This window comes from Mus caroli, unplaced genomic scaffold, assembly GCF_978045245.1.
Source record: "Mus caroli unplaced genomic scaffold, Mus_caroli_1 scaffold_13, whole genome shotgun sequence".
Classification (NCBI taxonomy): Eukaryota; Metazoa; Chordata; class Mammalia; order Rodentia; family Muridae; genus Mus; species Mus caroli.
Window position 1 is genome coordinate 37,529,959 of NW_028227268.1, and position 20,345 is coordinate 37,550,303.

At 49.3% G+C, this 20,345-nt stretch overlaps 1 protein-coding gene across 1 annotated transcript; it reads right to left on the reverse strand.

Moving 5' to 3' along the window:
- Window positions 1-13: 13 nt before the first annotated feature.
- On the reverse strand, window positions 14-8,720 carry Ca4 (carbonic anhydrase 4). Its single transcript, XM_021178267.3, has 8 exons — window positions 8,566-8,720; window positions 3,768-3,821; window positions 2,739-2,894; window positions 1,992-2,137; window positions 1,796-1,882; window positions 1,618-1,684; window positions 1,344-1,507; window positions 14-581 (listed from the first exon to the last, which is right to left on the reverse strand). Exons 1-8 carry the CDS (start codon window positions 8,618-8,620, stop codon window positions 387-389), a joined length of 924 nt encoding a protein of 307 aa, XP_021033926.1. The 5' UTR covers window positions 8,621-8,720; the 3' UTR covers window positions 14-386.
- Between the last annotated feature and the right edge of the window lie 11,625 nt (window positions 8,721-20,345).

Genomic DNA, 20,345 nt, shown 5'->3' on the forward strand with positions numbered 1-20,345 from the left:
ATTTTATTTCATTTAATGGGGGGGGGGGGGAAGGTCAGAGATCCACATGTCCCTGTCACCCTCCCTCTACCCCCAAGGCTGGGATTAAAGGTGTGCACACCACAGCCAGTTCCTCATATTTTAATAGTCCTCAAAGTTCAACCTGGAAAGATTAAGAAAGATAAGCCGCCGGGCGTGGTGGCGCACGCCTTTAATCCCAGCACACGGGAGGCAGAGGCAGGCGGATTTCTGAGTTCGAGGCCAGCCTGGTCTACAAAGTGAGTTCCAGGACAGCCAAGGCTACACAGAGAAACCCTGCCTCGAAAAACCAAAAAAAAAAAAAAAAGAAAGATAAGCCATGTCCTCTAAAGGCTGAGGTCAGAGGTCAGATATCCAGAAGTGGGCCATTACTGGAGGAAGTTGGCTACCAGGCAGGTGAGTGTGGGGACTAACAGAGTGGGCAGGGGCAAAGACAGCAGCTGTCCTGGGGCATGGGACTTGAACACCTGGCGTTTTCCCAGTGGCTGCAGGGGCCTCACATTGTCCTTCATGTTCAACTTCTGTTCTTCGTCATAGTACAGATTTTTTGAGAATTCCAGGAACTGTGAAAGAGACTGGACTCAGCAGGTGGAGCTATGAATGCTCTTTGCCAGGTGGCCTCAGACCAGACAGCTCACATTGGCAAGGAAGAGAGGGCTTCAGAATGATGACCAAGAGTGTCAAGTGTGGCATTTGTGGGAATCTGAGTGCCACTATCTCTCCCTGTCCTCCACAGGTACTTTTTCAAGCCTGTTACCATCACTGATGCTATAGTACAGTGGTTCTTGGAGGTCGGCATCCTTTAGTATCAGCTGAAGGAGCTCACCAGACCCCAGATGCTTGGATCCCGGTCCCAGGATATCTGATTTGATAGATAGAGTAAGCCTACAAATGGTCATTCCTAAAGCATTCTCACTGGTGACGATGGTGACACCACACTGAGACTCGCTGCTATAAGCCCAAGGGAATTTGGTCCTTTGGGTTTCCTGCTGTCTTCCCAGAGGCTATTGTAAACTCAAGTGTTGTTTGCTGAGCAACTTCCCAACAGCACTAAGGAAGTCCAACCTCAGGTCCCCACATTAACCAGCCAGCTCTCTCCCACTTTTCTGGAAGCCTATTCCAAGCACCCTCCAGGACGTCTCACTGGGCCCTCTATTCAGGAAAGTGGTACTCAGAGCTTTCTTTCTTGTCTGTGTCCACCAGTAGAAACCAAAAGTCTGACTCAATGAATCTTATCTTCCCACCCCAGGGACCTGTGGAGCAAATAGATAGGGCTTTAAGGAACTAGACTATGGGAGAGTGCACCTTGCCCCAGGCCTGGGTACCTGGTCTTTGTGGATCTTAATGGGTTGTTTGTACACAGTCCAGATGACAGTCTCATCACAGTTTGGCGTGGTTAGTGAGCCATGGTAACGGAAGTAGGTATACATTTTATTGCTTGGGGGAAGCATGTCCTCCAAACTGCTCTCCCTCACTGTAGAGGTTGAATCTGGGGTGAGAGACAAAACCTTATATATGGCTCTCTTTAAAACAGCTGTCCTAGAGCCTCTAGCCCTCTCATCATGGAAAGAAGCCATCCCCTCCCCCAACCTGACTCACGGGGTTTGGAGATACTGGGCAGTGCTTCCACCAGGGGCTGGAAGCCCTTGTTCACCTTGTCTCCTACCTGGAACAGGAGGGAAAGAAGCATGATATGGGTTCTTTGGGAGCTGCTGTGGCCAAGAAGCTCCTTCTAGAGGATGGGTGACCCCCAGGATGGGGGGGGGGAGAGCCCTACCTCAATCATAAATGCCAGCACTGCAAACTTGTCCTTCGAGTCCTGCTCCTTGTTGCTAGATGTCAACTTCTTGTGCACGATGTGCATCTAGAAGGCACATGCGGATAGAGGACTTAGGCAAGCTGGACCACCCATCCTCCCCAAAGTGGGTACACATCTGGAACCCAGCCCAGGACCCAGCTCCATGGCTTCTTACCTCCATGGCAAAGTGTCTCCCATCAATACTGTGCTCTGAACCGTTGTCATTCCTATTTGACCAGTGCAGGTGCAACTGTACGGCCTCGTACCGGGCGGGCAGGTCTCCTCCGATAATGCACACACCTCCCCCCAGCGTCATCTCCACTGGGAGATACCAGAGTGGGCAGAGTTCTCACTCCGGCCTACCATTAGCCCTCTCAGTTCCCACCCTAGGTTTTCCCTCTCACCTTTGCTGTTTGAGGCCTGGGCCCTGAGGGATGGGAGGTGAGTGGTGGCCGGCCGGCACTCTGCCTAGCTGCTCACTGCTTCCCCCCCCCCCTCCCCACCTCACCTCTCATATACCTATCCCAAAATGTAGCTCTGTCCTGGGCCTGATGGGTTTTGACTCCCACCCGTGGTGTCCTGATATCCCCACAATAATGTCTAAACTCCTTAGCCCTGGTGACCTGTTCTGGGCCTTGGTCAGCTCCTCCTAGTTTCCCTCTACGGCCTCCATCCACACTCAGCTGCTCCCACTCATGGTTCCCCAAACACCGAAGCAGTTTCACATCTCTGTGTTTTCAAAAAGGTTGTTCCCTCCCGGGAAGGTTCCCTCCCTTCGCCCCTACTGTTTTGATGAAATGACTGAAAACCCAACTAGCTATAGTATCCTCCCCTCTACAAGTTTCTCTGGTGGCTTCTCCCATCTCCAGGCTTGAGGGACTCATCATCCCTGAACAATTAGCCCAACCCACAAGGGACCCACCTGTGTGTTGATTGTTCTTAATTGGCCACTGTTTCTTTTGGTCATAGCCGACGAGGATGAAGGGTGTCAATCTGGGGTTCACCTTTGTCCTAGCAGTGACAATGTTGATGGGGGACTGCTGATTCTCCTTACAGGCTCCAGGCCACTTCTCAGGCCCTGACGGGGGAAGAGAAGTCTGAGAGTCAAGAACACATTGACCCATTGTTGTGGATTAAGGCCCTAGAATGCTGGTGAGGTCTCACTTCGGGGCGTGAGTCTCAGAATCCTGCCCTGGCCTTCCTCTTCTTCCTCCCACATGCTGACATGATATAGGCAGGCTAGTGGGTCTCTGATGTGGCTGAGGGTTGAGGGGTTGTGGAGAGAGAGGTGAAGGGAGAATCAGGCTTGCCATTGATGGCTAAGAGCTCTGGGTTTGCAATAACTTCATGATGCTGAGCTCTGGCTTTCTCAGGGGGAATCTGGCATGAACTAAGGAGCTTCCAGGGCATGCTGGTAAGTTTCCAAGTTGCTGAGTGGGAGATGGCTTCTCAGCTTTGGACATTGTGGAGGAGGTCCTTGTGGAAGAGATGTTATGGAAAGACCCTGGACCTGACAAGGCAATATCTAAGGAGTGGGGGTAAGGTGGGGAGGAAGAGCCAGGTAGGCAACTCCAACATCCAGCGAGGGAAGGGCAAGAGAGCAGAGTCCTTCAACAGAGCACGCTATAGGGAAATCGGTCAACATTAGAAAATGTGCCAGGGAAGCCGTGGGGGCGTGGTTCGGTGGTAGAATGCTTCTTGTCTAGCATGTGCGAGGTACTGGGTGCCTCAGCACTCAATAAACAAACTACCAAGAACCATCTCCCACGTCCATCTCAAAGGCTTGACCAGACTCAGCCCTCCATTTTGTTGGGGAAAAAAAAAAAAAAAAAGCAAAAGAGGCTGCTAATTTAGCTCCTGGTGTCATTCATTGTCCCCTGTTCACTGAGTGCTGGAAATGCGAGCATGTGCCTGTGTTGGAAGTTCCTGGTGAAAGACTGGTGTTGCTCACCCAAGCAGCTGCTTCTAGGATCCTCGGCTTGAATCTGATAGCACCAGCCTGCGTCTGGAACAAAGAGAGGAAGAATGTGAACCTTAGGTGTGCCCGTAACATCTTCATATAGCCCTGTAAACCAAGGCCAAGCATGGTCAACAGAATGGGGTCCAGGATAGCCAGGGAAACCCTGTCTCAAAAATAAAATAAAATAAAATAAAATAAAACAATCATAGGAATGTCAGCTACGCAGACTGCCCCACCCATCGTGCCCAGCATGCTGATCTTCAGGGATCCCGCGCTGCTCTGACACAGCTCTGTTCATCAGCCTCTCCTCCCTTCTGTATCCTTCCAGTAACCTAAGAGGAGGCTCAGTTGAGAGTGAAGGATTAGGACCATCCTCCTTTCTGGAACAATGGAGTGGGTTCCAGTTTTCCAATCAGAATGCCTGGGGGGGAGAGGGAATTTAGAGAAGGGGTGCTGACCCAAACCATGGGGGATAAGCAAGGCCTCTTCAATGCTCCTCTTGCTTCCTCAAGGCCCACCCTGAATTGTCACACTTCTGAAGACAGAGCCATCAGCACTCCTGAAGAAAGCACCAACACAATCCTGCCACACAGTGGTGCAAGCTACTGACGGGGGGGGGGGGGGGGGGGGGGGGCATGCAGGGGCATGGCACGTTCAGGTATCCTGCTCCACTTCTCCTGTAAGACTAAATCTGCTCTAGAAATATGGTCTACAGGAGAGAGAGAGAGAGAGACAAAACAGAGAGAAACAGAGAGACAAGAAGAGACAGAGACAGAAATAAAACAACATGCCACCAACAGGGTAAATGAAGCACTTCATCTAAATTAGAATTCTTTTTTTTTTTAATTTATTTATTATATGTGAGTTGTAGCTGTCTTCAGACACTCCAGAAGGGGGAGTCAGAACTCATTACGGATGGTTGTGAGCCACCACGTGGTTGCTGGGATTTGAACTCAGGACCTTCAAAAGAGCAGTCCGGTGCTCTTACCCACTAAGCCATCTCACCAGCCCTCTTTTTTTTTTTTAAAGATGTACTTATTTTATGCACGTGAGTACACTGTTTCGGTCTTCAGACACACTAGGAAAAGGCATTGGATCCCATTACAGATGGTTGTGAGCCACCATGTGGGTGCTGGGAATTGAACTCAGGACCTCTGGAAGAGCAGTCAGTGCTTTTAACCACTGAGGCATCTCTCCAGCCCCGAAATTAGAATTCTTGTTGGAGCCATTTAGGAACCCTGTATTTAAAGGATGATCCCTTATTCTGACTGACCAGTAGAAATCCTATGTTTGAAGATGGTCCCCTACTCTGGTTTTGTCATCTGTAAAATGGAGCTAACATGGCCACCCATGACACTGTGGAAAGGATTAATAAGAGGTGATAGGAAGTCTTCCCGGCAGCCTATAGTCATTCGCTGAGTTCACAGACAACTCCTCCCCTCCTCCCTGGCCTAATGTCAGTGAGCAGATGGCCAAAGCTTATCCAAGGCAGGAGAGGAAAAGACATGGTGTGACTTGGAGAGGACTCACGGATGAGGTCATCCCTAAGAGAAGGGTTGTACTCCTCTGCTCAGCCGTGCTCCTCATACAGACTCATCTGCCTTTCCCTCTTGGGGGCTTTGTGGAATTTTTTTTTTCCTTCCAGTGCTGGGAATCAAACCCAGGGTCTTGCACAACACGCCAGGCAAGTGGTCTACCACTGAGCTCCGACTCAGTCCTCCCCCCACTCCACTCCCCACCCCCGTTTTGGGGTAGCATCTCCCAGTGTAGTTCAGGCTGGAATTATAGGTATGCACCAATGTGCTGTTAGCTTCTCTTTGAGATCTGCATTCCCAAGCCCCATCTCCACTTAGTCTGGGCAGGGCATCCATCCCTGAAATGGGGACAGGATGAGCGGAGCGGGTGAGTATAAAAACCATGCTCTTGGTAGCCAAGAGGAACAGGGTTCTAGGTTAGAAGGGTGAGCCCTCCAGGATACTGGCCTCCCTCTCTTGGCCTCCAAGGGCCACTTTGGATTTACTACTTTCCTAGCACTGTATCAGAATTCATTCCAGCTTAGAGATGCAGGGTCTTCCCCCATGGTGGTTTAGCCTCTGTGAGTTGCTGCACTGGGGGAGAGATACATGAGTCTGTGCGTTTGCAGAATCCGCAGACAGCAGTGGCCATCGGACCCCCGCGCCCCAGGTGGGCAGACTGCCGCAGGAAGCTGGGATCTGTTCCCTCTCCTTCCCAGCCTGCTCTGCCTCTTCTCTGCCTGTTGCTTAATCTCTGCAGAGGGATTCCTTTGTCTGAGCCCAGGTTCTCCAGAGACAGAGGCACTACCCCAAACTCAGACAGGACGAAGGACTGGCCAGTCACAGCGGGGAGAGGGACTATTACATTTTTGTGTCACTGGGCCCGGAAGGAGAACAGGCTTCCAGTGAGGAGTCATGGGAGAGCAGCCCCTCCTTAACACTTAGGGCCCAAGGGGAAGCTATTCCTGGAAAAGGCCAACTCGGAAGGGCAGAGCCGGCAGGCTTGCCTCAGGAGTAGCCCATCTGGGCATTTCTCAGGAATCTTCTCTCCCCTGGCTCTGGCTCCAGATCCCTGGTTTGTAGTGTGACCTCTGATCCACCGTCTTAATCATAGAGCCTTTTGACCTGCTTGGCTGAACACTCTTGTAACGACACTCTCTGGGAGGTGGTGGCCAGCAAAACAATGCTGAGGATGCAGAGCCAGGGGTCAGAGGTATGATGGCAGGGCACCGGTCAGCTCAGGCTCCCACACTTGCTTCTGAGGGGCAACCTTTGCAGAGAATAACAAGCCCACTGCCCCTGGTCACGCCCGTGATAAGGGAGATCAGAGAGGCTCCCAGCTCTGTGTCCTACCTAGACCACCACCAGGGGTGAGAGACAAAAACGTTGCCCCACCCCCCACTAAGCCACTGTCCTCGGTCCCTAGTTACAAGCCTCCCCCTCCCCCTTTTAAGGTAAGGATTTATTTTTGGCTCATGGTCCAGGAGCCTTTTACAGAGGGCTGAATTTTAATGGACCTTGCTCACTCTGAGGGAAGGGGAAAGACTCCAGTAACCAGTTCAGCAGAACAGGGTATGTCCCGAGCAAAGTCTTCGCACTTCCTGGCTAGGAATCTCAGTGCTCCAAAGGGCTGGGATATCCCCTCTCTCTGGGATTAAATGCTCTGAGGATTTGTTTACCAGCAACCCGGGCACTTTCCAGTTCCGCCAGGACTATGCCTGAAGGAAGGTGGTCCTGCCACTAAAACGGGAACAGTTGTGTGAAGAAGTCAGCTGAGATGGAGTCCTGCCTACATGGCCCCAGGTCACTGGCCAGGTCTCATGACCTTCTTGTAGAGTGCTTTCTGCCCAGAGCCCAAGGACACTGCCTAAACTCTTATACTCTTTATCCTTAAAACAGCACCCAGGAACAGAACTACTAAACCCGGTTTGTAAACGACAGAACACTTTATACGACTTAACCAACGTGAACAGCTACAAGGCACTGGTTAATTTAAAAACATTTTCCTTTTTACTAAGTCGTTTTAAGTGCCCAACCCCTACACACACACACATACACACACTCACACACACACTCACACACACTCACACACACATACACACTCACACACACACTCACACACACACACACACTCACACACACACTCACACACACACACACTCACACACACACACACACTCACACACACACACTCACACACACACTCATACACACACACTCACACACACACACACTCACACACACACTCACACACACTCACACACACACTCACACACACACTCACACACACACACTCACACACACACACACTCACACACACACTCACACACACACACTCACACACACACACTCCTCCCTTTAACATTATATTAGTTGTTCTTTTCCCTCCGCTAGGAAGGAGTTGTTGCAAGGTGCCTTACATCCTCCAAACTAAGTCCTGCAACGGGGAATACTCTTTCCTTCTGGATGGCTGAGAGACCCCTCACGTCCCCACCGTACGCCCCACTCTCCATTCCAGGGCAGAGCAGCCAACTCTGGAAGGGAGTTCTGGCCCGTTGGACGGGAAAGCTTCCCTGCGGACTAAGAGATGAAGTCTTCGTGAAGAGCTATGGGGTATTGGAGAAGGTGCCAACCGCTAGAATCGCCTTTAGCTCCTTATCAAATATTAACACGCCTCTACCTCCACCTCCCACCTAGAAGAATAATTAAGAGCTCGGTCTCACCATTAATCTTTAAACGAAAATCACCTTGTCTGGAAAGACCGGCTTGGCCAGGGACTTGGGTCTTAGGATGCCCCCCGCCAGGCTCCCAATCCAGCACTGGGGGAAGGGGAGAAGGGAGCTTGAAGCTCAGAGGGCAGGACCCTAGAGTCAGAAGAAGGGAACACCGGGACCCCAATACATCCAACCTGCTGCGCTTGTTCTGGGTGGGCAACAGTTACCGGTTCAGAGTCTCTGCAGGACAGTCGGCCACTCGCCACCCACGGGCAAACCCAAGAGAACCAAGGTGCGAAAAGGACCGTGGATCCAGGTGGGTCGGAGAAGCATCCACACCACAAATCACACGCGCGTCCACCACGCGGACACCCCGCGGCCGCGCACATGCGAGCACACATCCCCCTCTCCCGCAGCCTCCCGCGGACACGTGTAGGCGCCCCCGCTCACACACAACCAAGTCCGCTGCAGCCTCACGGTTCCCTGCACGAACAACGCGCAGCCGGAGCGCGCTAGCAAGGGTACCGGGTCCTGGGGGCGCAGAGGGTCACCCGAGGATACCTTCAGTAGAGGGGGCCACGTAAGCCAGCGCCAGCAGAGCAAGAAGGAGCTGCATGGTGCTTGAGGGGAAAGACGCTGCCCAGCCTAGGGTCAAGCACCAACGAAGCCACCCTAGGCGTCGCGATCATGCTGGTGGAGGCTTTATAGCAGAGCCACGACCTAAGGGAGCCCGGACGGCTGGACGTGGGAGTCAGCTCCTCCTCCTGGCGGAGCCTCTCTTCGCCTTGTCCAGTCTCAGATCGGAAAGAATCATCTCCCCGCCTACCTTGCTACCTTGCTACCTTCGCCCATGGCGAAAAGACCCCTCACCCACTCCGCATCTTCAGGGCTTAGAAGCGGAGCATCCCCACCTTGCCCCCATCCTACTCCTGTTAACTGATTCCGGAAGAAAGATGAGCTATCCTCAGGTACCTGACCCACGGGGTATCTTCCCAGACTCGTAGCTTCCATCATGCTGCCACCAACTGTTCAGGGTCTCCTAGTGTGTCCTTGGAATAAACTTGATTTGGGGCAAGATGGATGCAAATGGTCTCAGGGGGACGGAGAATCGAGACGGTTGAAAGCTTTGCAATGCTGTTTGTTGAAGAGATGCCCGGTGAGAGGCTCTTTGAGGAAGCGGTAGCTGACGCTCCAGTCTCATCTTTTTCCTTCCTGGCTATTCCAAACTTGATTTTGTTTTGCGTTTTCTTTCTCAGGACTGAAGATGATGGTTATGATGACGACGACGAAGATCCTCCTCCTCCTCCTCCTCCCCACCCCCACTCCTTTTCGTTCCCTATTTCTCATACCAGGCAAGCACTCTACCACTGAGTTACACCCAAACTCAATTTTAAAGAAGCCAAGACCCGTCTTCCTACTTAGAACTAAGCTCCCTAAAACGTGGTTACTGGTGGGTCTTGTGCTAAGCCAAGGAGATGGGGTGGAGTGGAGAGTCGGAGGGCTGGGAAGGGTATGGAATTAAGGGGATGGGAAAGTGAGGAGGGGGCACGGATAGACACAGTAGAAAATTGGTTTCCTAGTGGTTTACTAGGAAAGCCCACAGTGTCATAGGGGAAAGGACTGATGCTTTTGAGATCTCCTGATGACAGTAGATGACAGTTGGGGAAGAGAAAAAAAAACCAAGGGTCTGGATGTACCCCTAATTCTCCCATCAGACAGGAAGAGTCCTCAGCAAAGAAAGAGTCCTTGAGTAAACGGTCTCCCATATCTGGGAAATGGGTCTGGCCTCACTTCCAGGCAAGCACTACTTGCTACTCTCTGTGGAGGTCCCTTACATCTCACGGGGAGTCTGTGCATCCCTGGGGAGTTCTAGGACAAGTCTGGGGAGATGAACAAGGAATAGCAGTACACCTGGACTCCTCCATCAACAGGAAGCCCTATTTTTCAGGTCCAGCTACTTCCCTATCCGTTGCCAAATTCTCTTCACATCACCCTCTCCCTGCCCCAGCACCAGCCTTTGAACCTCTGTAGAGGAACGACTCAGTCAGAACAATCCAAGCAAAGGAGCTTCCTCCCTTCTTGAGTCTGGCCTGCTCCTCTCTCTGGCCTAGGATCACAGCCTACACCGGCAGCTTTGATCCTAGAGAGGTTGGAGGAGGGTGTCCTCATCAGGCTTAGGGTCTCATTGTCTGCTTCTGCTCTGGAATTTAACCTCTAACCTGGGATCCTGGCATTCCACGCTCTTTGAGCCTTATTTGGAGAGTGGATTTGTGTTTGTGGGGCTGACAGTGTCCCTTTTAGGAATGACAGAGGAGGAGTTAAGGATTTAGGGTGTCTCTGTAACCTAGGCCAGCCCCCAGCCCCCGGACAAGCAGGGGAAAGTTTTGATAGCTTGAGCAGGCTATTATCCATCAGTGATTTCTGTATTTATTTCCAAAGACCCATAGCACTGGGGCCCCTGGAACAGAGTATGGGAAGTAGAATGTGTTCGGGGCTTCCAGGAGGCCCCTCTGAGGAAGGTACTTCTGGGGGACACAAGTTATGACACCTCACCCAAGTGTTTCCATCTGACATCTCTGACTCCTTGGCTTTCTGGGTGCCCTTGTTATAACATCCTTCCTGCATGTCCCACCCCCATCTTCCCCTGTCCCCAGGGATTTAATGGACCATAAACCTGCCAGCCCAGGATAGGAAAGCCCTGCTCAGGGTCTGAGCAGAAGCACTTTCTTCCTCTTTTTTTTTTTTTTTTTTTTTTTTGTTTTTTTTTTTTTGTTTTTCGAGACAGGGTTTCTCTGTATAGCCCTGGCTGTCCTGGAACTCACTCTGTAGACCAGGCTGGCCTCAAACTCAGAAATCTGCCTGCCTCTGCCTCCCGAGTGCTGGGATTAAAGGCATGTGCCACCACGCCCGGCTCACTTTCTTCCTCTTACTTAGCCCAAAATCCTGAGTTCAAGTCTTTGCTCTTCCTCTGACTCAGTGATGGCCTTGGGCAATTTTCCCTTCCTTCTGACTGCAACTTCCTCCTCTATAAAGGGGGGTGGGGATGGGGAGAAGATGATAGAGTGGAATCCTGTTCCCATGACCTCCACCAATAAACAGATACTGGGAACCCACCCAGTCCTGTCACAACTAAGTTTGCTAGGCCTGGGTGTGACTAGACCCATGGAATATTCAAATGTGAGTCACAGTGCTTGTCCACAGGTTTTCCCTTGTGTGGCCCTGCCTGGGACAGGGAAGACAGTGGAAAGCTAAGGGTTCCACCTTAGTGAAGCAGAAGAAAAAGACAGGACAAATTATGAGGACTGAGAAGAGAAAGGAACCCCTCAGCCCAGGGTCTGGCAGAAACCTCTCCCCAGCTTCAAAAATCCCAGCACAACTGGCATTTGCTTTTCTCCTTATGAGTACACCTGCAGTTTATGAATCTTATCAGAAACCTGCATCATAGAGCCAAAGAATTTCTTCATTGTGCCCCTAAGTTAGTCCCTGATTTTGCCTCCAGATGTCAGTCACCTCCAAAGACCCCATAATCTCCCTTATCAAAGATAAATAGAAAGGCCAGTGTAATGGCGCAGTGAGTAAAAGCTGACAGGCCAACAACCCAAGTTCCGCTGGGAGTGGTGGTGCATGCCTTTAATCCCAGCACTTGGGAGGCAGAGGCAGGAGGATTTCTGAGTTCGAGGCCAGCCTGGTCTACAAATTGAGTTCCAGGACAGCCAGGGCTACACAGAGAAACCCTGTCTTGAAAAAAACAAAAAACAAAACAAAAGAGTGGAAGGAGAGAAACAACTCCTACAAGTTGTTCTCTGACCTACACACACACACACACACACACACACACACACACACACTCACGATGCATTCACAACATTTGAAACATCTCGGGAGAGAGAAGGGGGAATAGAGAAGGGGGAATAATGCCTTCTTAGTAACCTTGAGCCCCACCAGCTGTGGCTAACTCTAAGACACTTAACTGTGAGTCCCCTAGGAAGCCTACATCCTCGCCTGGGTATGTCCTGCTGTGTTCCAGAGTCTTTCTCTTCACCCCCACCCCACCCCACCCCCACCCCCCTTGGTTTACAGTGACTCTTTGAGCAGCCCACAGTCATGCTTTGGGGTGTATTTTTATTCTTCTCTTGAGTACATTTCTTTCTATTTTTAGTAGATGCCCGACTCTGCTTTATACTGGCTATTTGTGAAATTCTTTTTTGTGTCAAAGACATAGGTTTGCCTGAATCCAGCTTTTGAAAAGATTAGGGGAACTTTTCCGATTGCCTTGGGTAACAATTCAGAGCTCTGCCTGGGTCCCCATCACCACTGACTCTTTGGGAGGTTTGTCTGGGCTCTGTCTCAAGTACTGTTGATGAGTTCGCCTGACCATCGCTTAGCTGATCTGCTTTCCTTGCAGCTTAAATATTACCTTGGTTTTGTTTTTTTTGTTTTTTGTTTTTGTTTTTGTTTTGCTTCTGTTTCTTGGTGTTTACATGTAGTGTTTATTTTATTTTTATACTGTTTTAAGGGTTTTTATTTGTGTGAATATGTGTATGCCAGGCTGGTGTCTCAGTGAGTGACAGGTGCTAATGAAAGATTTTATCTCTGAAAATAAAGTCGGGGCTGGTGAGTTCAATACTCAGAATGCACATGGTGGGAGGCTCATGAAAATTGTCCTCCAACTTCTACATGTGCATGCATCTCTCTCTCTCTCTCTCTCTCACACACACACACACACACACACACACACATTCTACAACATGCAAGTGGAGGTCAGAGACAATTTTCAGGAATTAGTTCTCTTCCCACCACATCCCTGGGATCAAACTCAGATCCTCAGGCTTAGAAGCAGACACCTTTACCCACTGAGACAGTTCACTGGCCCGCATGTAGTCTTTAATGAGTGACACTAGCAGCAAAGGTAGAAATCCCCTAGAGACATTCACAAATGGAACAGTTCACACTAGTCTGAGAGGACAGCACTATGGAGATTTATCCATTCATGTCGTAGGCACCTCTCTTTCTTCCAGAGGAGCAGTCCAAGGTACCACGAGTGAGGAAGTTACTCCCACATGCTGGATCCAAACACATGGAGAATGCCCACTTCTGGGGCATTCAGTAACTGCTCTTCCAGAGGCCCCAGGTTTGATTCTCTGTACCCACATGATGGTATACAACCATCATAGCTCTAGTCCCAGGGGATCTGACTTCCTCTTCTGACCTCAATCTGTACACTCATTGCTTGTGGATCTCAGACATACGTGCAGATAAAACCCCATCCACATAAAATAATAATAAAAGAATTTCTACTGCTATAATCTTTTGATTCTGAAATCTGTTCGAGTGGTGCATGGGTAGAATAGTGTCTATGTTTCTGTGTGCACAGATGTGGGGGACGGGGAAGTGCGTGTGTGCGTGTGCGTGTGTGTGTGATGCACAGCACATGCAGAGGTTGGAGGACAATTTTCAGGAGCCTTCCACCATGTGGGCTCTGGGGATTGAACTCACCAGCCCCCAACCTTTATTTTCAGAGGTAAAAATCTCTCATGGGGACCTATCATTCACTCAGCAGCCTGGCCCCACCTTCCCAACACTGGGGTGACAAGCCCTTGTCACCATGCCCAGATTTTACTCAGGTGCTGGGTGTCAAATGCCTATCCTCAAACTGGTGTGGCAAGTATTTTACCACCTGAACTACTCCCGGTCCTCTTGATCCTGAAGTCTAAGGACACTTCTCTAGTCTCTCCTCCCTTTCAAAGGCTGTGGCTTTGTAAGCAGCTGTGTGAAAAGCTGATGGTCTTAGGCAAAGAGAATTCTGCCTCCTCAAAGTAGCTTTACCTGTTTGCTTTATGGCCTCAATTAAGAAGTCCATGGGCCTTTGAGGTCCAGCCAGACTTTAATCCTTGGGAGACTCTAATCTTCTATCTTTATTTCTAGATTCTCACTAACTGCTGTTTTGAGGACGAGGTTTCTATATAACTCTAAAGCCCAAACAGGTAAATTCCAACACTATCCATTTTTATAAAACCCTCCTGTGTACCTGTCTTTGAACTACTATAAATAGTACTGTACATAGCACAATGATACATACTCAGAAGGCTCAGGACCCCCTGGAGGGAAAACCAGACCCGAGAGCTGCAGGGATGCACAGTGTCAGGGAAATGGCTCTAAAGGACTGGACAGTGATGTTTGATCCAGGTAGGGAACTCAGCACCCAGAGCCCAACCTGCTCCATGTTTCCTTTATCTCTCTCTTTAAAAACAAAACAAAACAAAACTTTGTTTCTTGTAAACACACAAGAAAGCATGGGAGGCTAGGCTTAGCCTCACTGTACATTAGCGGGAAGAGACTTTGCCCAAAGCAATGTTGAGGGCAAGAATTGCCTTTCCGAGGACAGTGCCTCTGCTACTTGGTTCCCGAGACCTTCCAGTTTGGACTTTTGTTCTTTACTGTGCCTCTACTTGGATCTTGAGCTCTATCAATAAAGTTAGGCTTTGGTCTGTGTCTTTAAGATGTAAATTCTCATGGGGACTTCAGAGAGGATCCAATTGGAGAGGGGCTTGCTGCACAAGCCTGGCCACCTGAGTTGGGACCCCCTAGTCCTCACATAAAAAGACGGGTGAGCTGCATGCACTTGTAATTCCAGCCTCGGGGAAACTGAGACAGGAATAACCCTGGGGCCTGGGGGCCAGTCTTTCTAGATAAATCCATCAGTGAGTACAGGTTGAGGGACTCAAATGGGCCACAGTGTGAGAATTGGGTTTTCTTTTGGGGGGACTAACAGCAGGGAGTACAGGGTAGCTAAGATTCTTTATTCCTGGAGCTCCTAGCTAAAGAGAAATCAAATACAAGCAAACAACACAGAAATCCAACATGCCTTATGTTCAAGGATGGGGTTGGATCACAGATGAGAATAGACTTTGTAGCTTCATTGTCCTGGGTTACCATGGCAGCCCCGCTGGTACCCAAACTTACCTCCCTCAGATCTGACTCTCACATGGGTACTGTTTGAATTCAACTACATGATTCTGAGAAAGATCTGATAGACTTCTGGGAACTTTCTAGTAAGAGCTGGAGAAACTTCAGTTGTGACACAAAATAACACTTAACATCCTGTGGCTTAACAGATAAAGTTAGATTTAACATCCTGTGACTATTGGGTAAAAAACCTTTTGTAATATATTAACAAGTTGTAGTTCCACCAACCAAAGGCTTAAAGTTCTCTCAGAATCTCAGACCTACAGCAGCATTCTCTCCATCTGGCTGAAACCACCTCTCTCATGTCTTCTCAAATGTATTGGAAAGTGTCTTGATTTATGACTTTCTTGGTTCTGTGACTTACAAAAAGTTCACGAAGCGGCTTCCACCATGGAGCACGGATTTTTCAGGTGACCTAAATCTGAGTTTCTTGGCCACAGTCACTCCTAGCTGGCTTTGGAATAAACGTCTTTCTTTTTTTGGGAGGGTAGGGGGGTTTCGAGACAGAGTTTCTCTGTGTAGCCCTGGCTGTTCTAGAACTGACTCTGTAGACCAGGCTGGCCTTGAACTCAGAAATCTGCCTGCCTCTGCCTCTGGAGTGCTGGGATTAAAGGCGTACACCACCACGCCTGGCAAACTTCTTATCTCAAGAGCCGTGGTTTTGCTTGAACAGTCATGATGCTCAAGCAATGATCCACTTTTTGTGGGAAGAGCCACTTGGATGGAAACAAGGTGGGTCTGAGGCACCAGTTATCTCCTCAGCTGGCTTGTGAAGGCTTTGCAGGCTCTCTTGGCTCCTCTTTGTTTGGTAGATGCCTTTGTAGTTTTGGGTTTGCTTTTGAAATATTTGACTTAAGTGTCTATTTTGTTTGCTTGCTTTGAAAGCTTTTGGTCTCCACAGGCAGCTTGGTTTTTGTTTGTTTTCAGGCTTCTGATTCTGGACTCTGACTTTAGCTAAGCTTGCTGGCTGACTTTTTTTTTTGATGCTGTTTTTGGTGGTACTGGTGGTGGTGATAGGGTTTGTTCTGGGTGTTGGGCTTTGGTTTTGGCTTTCGGGGGCTGGGATTAAAGGCATGCACCACCTCTCTAGGCTCCAATAGCTGTCTCCCAGCACTCAGGAAGCAGAGGCAGGTGGATTTCTGTGAGTTTGAAGCCAGCCTGGTCTACACAATGAGTTCTGCAACAGCCTGGGCTCCACAAAACACAAAAAGCAAAACAAAACAAAAAAAAAGAAAGAAAGAAAAGTGTCTTGATTTACAATTGTCTTTGTTCTGTTACTATAAAAAATTCATAAAACTGCTTCTACAATGGAACATGGAATTTGGGGCGACCTAAATCTGAGTTTCTGGGTCATGGTTAGTCATATCCAGCTGCAGAATAAACTACCTATTCATATCTCTTTTGAAGTGAGAACTTCGTTTTTTACATTGACAACCTATAACTAATAGCTAGTGTGCATGTCCATGTGCGCATGTATTTGTGTGTGGATAGTGTTTGTACATGTGTGTATATGCATATGTGTGTATGTGTGTATATGTATGTATTGTGTGTGCATGTGTGTGGTGCATGTATATGTATATACATATGTGTGTATGTGTGTGCATGTGTGTATATGTATGTGTGTGGTGCATGTACATATGTGTATATGTATATTGTGTGTATGTGTGTGCTTGTGTGTATATGTATGTGTGTGTGTGTATGTGTGTGGTGGATGTACATGTGTGCCTGTGCACATAGGCACATAGCTAGAGGTCAGTATCACATGCTGTCTTCAATCCCTCTCCTTACCCTCTTCAGATAGGAATTCTCACTGAACCGGCAGCTCACCGATTTGGGCCCATCCTCCAGCACTGAGGCTACAGAGGCTCACCATCATGTGGATGGTGGGGATCTCAACTTAAGTCCTCACACTAGAGCAAACGGCAGGCACCTCACTGACAGAGCCATAGCTCAAGTCCTTAAATTAATAGCCATTATGACTAATAATGGCCAGAGTATTCCAGGAACCCAGAGAAGTGCCACCTAAAGAGGCCAGTGGGTAGGAGGCTAGGGAAGTGTCCTGAACTTGAGACCTGACTGAGTCTTTAAAGTAAAGCTGATGTCTCACATTTACCTACCTATCTGGCATCCTAGTGCACACCTGCAATCCCAGCCCTCACTGAAGGCTGGGGCACCACAGCCAGACCCTCTCTAGGAAAGAGAAAAAAAGAACAAAGACCTGATCTTTCCTGTGGTGTATCGGCTAAGCCAGCACACAGAGAGGCTCACCCAACGCCAGAAGGCAACAAAGATCCTAAGTTACTTCTTTGGCTTATAAAAGAGGAAGCTGGGGGGCTGGAGAGATGGCTCAGTGGTTAAGAGCGCCGACTGTTCTTCTGAAGGTCGTTAGTTCAAATCCCAGCAACCACATGATGGCTCACAACCATCCGTAATGAGATCTGATGCCCTCTTCCGGGGTGTCTGAAGACAGCTACAGTGTACTTACATATAATAAATAAATAAATCTTAAAAAAATATATATGGTTTAAATAAAAAGAGGAAGCTGAGGCTCAGAGAGGCGGATATCTTGTCTCAATTGTCCGATAAGGAAAGAGCAGAGGTGGGATCTGCACCCTGGTCTCTGTCCCCTCTTCCCAAGCCTCTGCATCCTGTCTCCCTGACCCCCGACACCCAGAACATCACACTTCCTTCTCACTGGCACCTCATTTCCACCTGGGCTTGGTTTTTGTTTGTTTGTTTTGTTTTGTTTTGTTTTGTTTTGTTTTTTGCACACCCTTAGAGTTAATTAGCAGGGGACTCAGGGAAGGGTGGCAGAGATTCTAACGTTTGTATTCCTGGATGTTGAGATGAAATCCACAGGCCCTGCAAGGTTTAATCAATAGCCTGGCCTCACCACTCCCCAACCTGGAACTCCGCCATGTTCCAGCAGAGCCTAGAGTGCTGCTCTTTTGCCAGCTCTGTGCAGGGCAGGTGGCAGCCCTTCCCACCCACCCTATTTTCCTGACTGTGGAAGAGAAACCTGGAAGGTAGAGAGAGAGGGCAGAGAGAGTCTCACACTCTCCCTAGGCTTCTCCTGAGAAACAAGGCAGAACCTTCTGTCCCCAAACATTTTGAAATAACAGCAACAGGATGTGTGGAAAAATCCAGCAATGGGGGGTGTGGGGGGGGTTGACATATGTTCTGTTCTTGCCCTACAAAAAGTTTAGGAGAAAGCCCCACTAGTTGTCCCTGTCCCTGCCTCTCTTAGTTCCACCTCAGAAGCCAGGCTCAGAGGCCAGCATGAGGTAAGGGTTGGAGTGTCTTTGGATTTTTCCAGCCGTATTCATTGACATTCAGATTTTGCTGTGGAAGGATCCCTGAAAGGGGGGCAGGGGAGGGTGCGTGTTGGGGAGGCTGAGCCATACAGGCAGCCTGGGTAGGAAGAAGGAAATTTAAGAAAACAGATGATTGGCTGGGCATGGATGGTGGCCCATGTCTTTAATCTCAGCAATCACTCGGGAGGCAAAGGCAGGTGAATCTCAGTTCGAGGCCAGCCTGGTCTCCAGAGTGAGCTCCAGGACAGCCAGAGCTACACAGAGAAACCCTGTCTTAGGAAAAACACCACCACCACCACCACCATGGGCTGTAACTGTAGCTCTGTTGGCTTACACAGGCTCTGGAATTGGTCCCCAGCACCACATATGCTGGGGTTAGGTCGTAGGGGTGGGGGGTGGGAGGGTGATGGTATATCCCTGTGCTGAAAGATGGAAGAAAGAAGATTGGAAGTTCAGGGCTATCTTCGGTTATATAATGAGTTTGAGGTTAACCTGGGCTACATGACGCCCTACCTCAAAATAAATAAGAAGAGTCAGGTGGCCCTGACACAGGCAGGCTTTTAATCCCAACACTCTGGAGGAGGATCTCTGAGAGTTTAAGGCCAGTTTGGTGTCTACATTTCCAGGACAGCCAGAGCTACATAGTGAGACCCTGTCATAAAAAAGAAAGAAACAAAGAAACATGGAAAGGAACAAAGAAGGTTCTTGCAGGGGCATCTGTGTGCTTGTGTGAAATATTCTCAAATCATTCAAATATCTGCTCGTTGTAGACTATTTGGAAGGGAGGAGCCACCAGAAGCCTTATTTCCCATTTGCTACCATTTTATAATCTGTATATGCAAATCTTTTCATTGAGAAGGACTCATTCATGCTTATTTTTCTTTTTTTTTTTCTTTTTTTTTTTTTTCTAAAGATTTATTTATTGATTATATGTAAGTACACTGTAGCCGTCCCCAGACACTCCAGAAGAGGGCGCCAGATCTCGTTACGGATGGTTGTGAGCCACCATGTGGTTGCTGGGACTTGAACTCCGGACCTTCGGAAGAGCAGTCGGGTGCTCTTACCCACTGAGCCATCTCACCAGCCCCTTTTTTTTTTTTTTAAGATTTATTTATTTATTATATGTAAGTACACTGTAGCTGTCTTCAGACATTCCAGAAGAGGGCGCCAGATCTCGTTACGGATGGTTGTGAGCCACCATGTGGTTGCTGGGATTTGAACTCTGGACCTTCGGAAGAGCAGTCGGGTGCTCTTATCCACTGAGCCATCTCACCAGCCCCCATGCTTATTTTTCAATGTCCCCTTCAGTCTTCTATCCACAGGCAGATGCTGTTGGCAAAGCCATCCCGTTCCACTTTTCGGCCTTCACAATTGCATGTAAACAGAGTTGGCGTTGCAGGAGAGCTTTCGTGGGGCAGCCAAGTGTGCCCTCAGCTCACTTTCCGCTGTAAAATCATCAGCAAGTCTCTGTACCACGGGAGGGTGGGAAGGTGAGGCCACAGTGTGTACAGAGCTCCAGACACCCAGCTTCTCACTGAACAGAGGGCCTGCTGCGTTCATGAGCGCAGTGAGAGGTAAGACAGTTCAGGGAACTCTTCAGAAGGTTGCCTCCTCAGAGGCCAGCTGGAGGAGAGTCTGAGCCTAAAGTCCAACCCATCTCATCTCCCAGTGCCTGTGAAGTGGGAAGTGCCTGTGTGTGATGTGGAGTGTGCTGAGGCTTTTGTGGTTGTAATTTGGGGGTAACTGGAGGATGTCCTTGCAGGTACCTCCTCTGAGTGCATCGGCATGTGGGTGCCTTCTGCTGCCCCTGACCTTCTGACAGCCCAAGGCCTTTCATAGTTCAGAAGGTACCCCACCTAACTGTTGGTTCCCCCTTGGCTTGTCTGTCCTCTTCCTTCTCCTTCCCTCTGTCCCTCTCCTCTTCCTTCCTTGGTGCCATTTAAATCCAGGGTCTGGCTCTTCTAGGCAAGCACTCTACACTGAGCTACACACCTGCCCTCTTTTCCAACTCTCAATAGGTTGCCAGGCTGGCTACCTGAAGACATTCCTGCTTCAAGCTCC

Coding starts and splice junctions, on each gene's coding strand:
- Ca4 (XM_021178267.3), bottom strand. CDS start 8,620: ATGCAGCTCCTTCTTGCTCTGCTGGCGCTGGCTTACGTGGCCCCCTCT. Junction 2,895..3,767: donor TCCTAGAAGCAGCTGCTTGG/GTGAGCAACACC, acceptor TTCCCCCGTCAG/GGCCTGAGAAGTGGCCTGGA. Junction 2,138..2,738: donor TAAGAACAATCAACACACAG/GTGGGTCCCTTG, acceptor GGTATCTCCCAG/TGGAGATGACGCTGGGGGGA.